We start from the raw sequence: 3848 nt of genomic DNA on the forward strand, positions 1-3848 counted from the left end.
GGAAGGCCGTCCTTAAATGACCATAGCTGTGTATAGGTCGTTAAACAATCCTAAACCAAACCTCTTATTGTGATTCCTTACATCAATCAAGTGATGATCGTTATATTTGTTATTGATCCCCGATGTCACATGTTTTCGATTTCTGAAATGTTATTTAATTGAAATTCCATTCCTGTAAAAATGAAGAATAAACTCAAAATAATATGTTAACATTTTGATATTGTTCTAATACAGTTGTACAAACAATTCTCCGATACATTTGTATAAATTATAGTCACAATTATGTATACCATACCAAAATCGTAAAACAATGCTTCAAGTTATCATACATACATTGTTCATTCATACACGTACATGTAAATATGTTTCGCTTTCTTCCAATATGGGGATAAAAACATAATTGTAACAAACATCTAAAAAGTTAAGAAAATTGAAGCATTTTCCAATTGAGAAATTTTAAAAGTTAAGACTTGTTACAAGAAGAATCCAGAAACAGACCACAGTTTGTTTCGACTTATTTAAATCTTCATACAAAAATGCTGCATATATACAATAAAATATCCTTTCATATCAAATGCAAAAGCGTCCAACACACACATCGACCCCTATCACTTACCTATCCTTCTATAGGAACATATATGATATATATCATTTTTCGCGATAATGCGGCAAATCACTGTCGGTTCAGCGCGCGTCATCGTCAACTTTCAGAAATAGAAATGTAATATATTTAATACAAATAAATATATTGTAGGTACACAGATTCCAATGTGTGTGGTTGTAAATCCATAGATGTACGTCAGATATATGGACTCATTTTGCTTCCGTAGCTTAATAACTATCACATGACGTCAGTGCTTGTATTACATAAATGATTGCCTTTCAGTATGGAGGCGACAGTACTCTCTCTACAGGACGTTTTGAGGACCGAATTGTTCATTTTTTTTACATAATTTACCAGTCTAATCATTTGTTTGTCATTTAGTTTCTCTCATAAACCGCAAATTAACGTTTTGATATCCTCCAACGTAAGGTTATATCACAATAGAGACCATATGACTCTACCGATGTAACCTTACACAAAACCTTCCGTGCAATATAGCATGAATAAGTTATATCGAAACTTGCCCTCCCATGCTTGCTCGACTTGCTTTAATGAATTGCAGGTTTTCCCTAATATAGTAAAGGTAAACTCTCCTATTTCAGTGTCATTTGCATTTACAGTTCCTTACAATCATTGAGTTTGCACTTACTGAACCCATGCTCCACGTGGTCACTTAAACTTAGATGACCTTTGACCTAATCACCTTCATCGTCACACTCAGTAGACACACACATCACACAAACCGAGGCTTGCCTCTGTGATTTCGATCAGTGTCTGAAAATGTGCATTTGATACGCGCAGTATATAGTTGTATAAATAGTGGCTAGTTCGTTAGACTGTTTATTTATTTCTACGCGTATATTTGCTGACATGGTCGACTTGTATACACCACTTAGGTGGTGTTTCTTTCACCAGGATCACAGACTCATCTTTCACCATTTCTTTCTAAATGGCAGCCACCATTTCATATGTATTGTCCATCAATCCACATTGAGTTCCTCAGAAACAAACCGATACTATGATACTCCCATCTGGTCTCGACACACATCGTAAATTTATGAACATATCAGATGCGTTGTTTTTGATTAACCACAAAAACTATAAAATAAATTTCAAGATGGTGGCATGTCACAAACAGAATTTCTTTGTGTGTCGTCCATTTCGGTCTGTGATACACTAGTGGATGTTATATTAGGGGCCATTATTGGCTTCAGTTGTCCGTCCACTTTGTCTTTCACTAACTTTGTACCTTTTACACGTTTCCATTTCATCCGCCTGTTTTGGAACCACACTTTTACCTGAAAAAACCCCAAAGAAAACATCTCAGAATACAAACACACAGTATATATTTTTATTTATATAGTTCTGTTACTTGAGTTAGAATCCAGCAGGAAAAGAAGGTGACATTATTCAAAAAGATAGTATGGAATCGAAGGATATTTTGTTTAATTTGAGACTGAAAGCAATATTACTGTTCCCAACCTGTAGCAGCCGCTTACCCATTGTTATGCGTATTGCAGTTCATAAATGTAAAGGAAAGACTTGATCTGACCTTTAGCGGTTGTGCTTTCTTTAACATGATATAATCGAATTACTATTGTGCTGCCTTCCTAGGCATATCTGTTTGATATCGTGTTGATAACATAACGCAGTATTTCATTTGAGAGGACGTTTCTGTTTGTTAAACAGTATGATGATCTATAACAATAATTACCTTATATATTTAATTTATTATATGAAGATTTTACAAAACAGTTAAACGTGTGACAGGGTGTAATAATTTACCAATCCTAAAGGACTCTCTCGATATAAGGGGCTGAATGTTGAAGAATGTATCTTCAGTTCAATCAGCTAAAGGTGATTTGATTGATACAGTTTGTACTTCTTTTAATAAAATCGTTTTACTGTTTGGTTTTTGTAGAGCAATACCGTCAATATGGAAGAAATTGTCGATGCGTTTTATTTTACACGATATCGATATCCCATGTTGTATTTCAGAGGTCAAATGAAAGTATTAATAAGGCTGTCTTAACAGAAGTGTAATGTGCAGATTAAGCTTCAGTTGTTAAGTTTCACATCATTCAATCAAAATTAATCATGTGGCACCTGTTTAGAAAATACCATTATATTACTGTTAAAATATGCCTAAATCTTATATGAAACAGAATGAGAATATTTTAATGACAAAATCTAATTAATTAAAATAAATATTTAGATACATTATGGAATTATGTCACACGATATCACGAGAAATTAGATCCCGGCATACTGGATGAGGTCTTTCAAGACAACTTTAGATATTCCCCTTAATTATAAATTTGTAAAACAAGAGAAGTTCAAACTGTTTTCTATTCGTGATAACCAGAACATGTACATGAATTATTGAGCAAAAGTCAGAATTTGAAGTTCGATCTTAAACCCCCCTAAAGCTGTTGAAGATGGATTGCTATACGGGGCATATTGACATTATGGCATGTTCTCCGTTGCTTCCATTGCCATTAAGAGCGCGTGTATTTGATTAGTCAAATATTATTGGATAATCAAAGATCCATTAATATTGGCTATTTACTTACCCTGTTTAAAAAAGCATAGACTCGTTTGTGTTTGACCAACCATTTATGGTCTCTAGACATTCGATAACTGATTATATCATAACGTGTTCACTGCATTGAGAATCATTTGGGGACTTATCAATTGCGCAACAAAACAAATATTATTTTATCAACTTCAAGTCGAAATTTACGTCAAACCAGACGATGAGTTTGCTGTCACTCGAGTCATTTAATTGTTAACTCAAATTCATGCCTTCAAACAAATTCTTACTGATGATCTCTCGAAAATTAGCGGCCCACCACTTGCCGATTCTAAATCAATGACTTCGAGACATTCTTGTAAGATTTGCAATAAGATCGCGAGAATTAGACCTTTGGGTTGGTTGCCTTTTCTTTAATTGACGTAACATTGTAACGTAAAGTATTGGAATTCAGATAAAGAGCTCGTTTAGTTGCTACGTTACCTGTCTCTCCGTAAGGTCCAGGGCCACGGCGATCTCGTAGCGCCGTAACCGCGTCAGATAATTGTGGACACAGAACTCCTTCTCTAATTCCCGGATCTGATGTTTTGTGAACGCCGTCCTCTCCTTTCTGGGCTTTACCGATAAATCTAGCTTATAAGGGTCGCTGTTGTCTGTAAAGAATGAAATTACATATTTAATTTAATTTCAATTTCAACGTTGTAGTCCGAA

General features: G+C 34.7%; 1 protein-coding gene across 1 annotated transcript; it reads right to left on the minus strand.

Annotated features, from left to right (window-relative positions):
• Window positions 1-210: 210 nt before the first annotated feature.
• On the minus strand, window positions 211-3790 carry LOC110444607 (homeobox protein MOX-2-like; the record flags this gene model as incomplete). The annotated part of the gene is made up of 2 exons (XM_021488972.1): window positions 211-1902; window positions 3621-3790. Coding segments are annotated over 2 exons (356 nt in total), but the record flags the coding sequence as incomplete, so codon positions are not given.
• Between the last annotated feature and the right edge of the window lie 58 nt (window positions 3791-3848).

Source organism: Mizuhopecten yessoensis, unplaced genomic scaffold, assembly GCF_002113885.1.
Source record: "Mizuhopecten yessoensis strain PY_sf001 unplaced genomic scaffold, ASM211388v2 hete_36150618, whole genome shotgun sequence".
Taxonomy (NCBI): domain Eukaryota; kingdom Metazoa; phylum Mollusca; class Bivalvia; order Pectinida; family Pectinidae; genus Mizuhopecten; species Mizuhopecten yessoensis.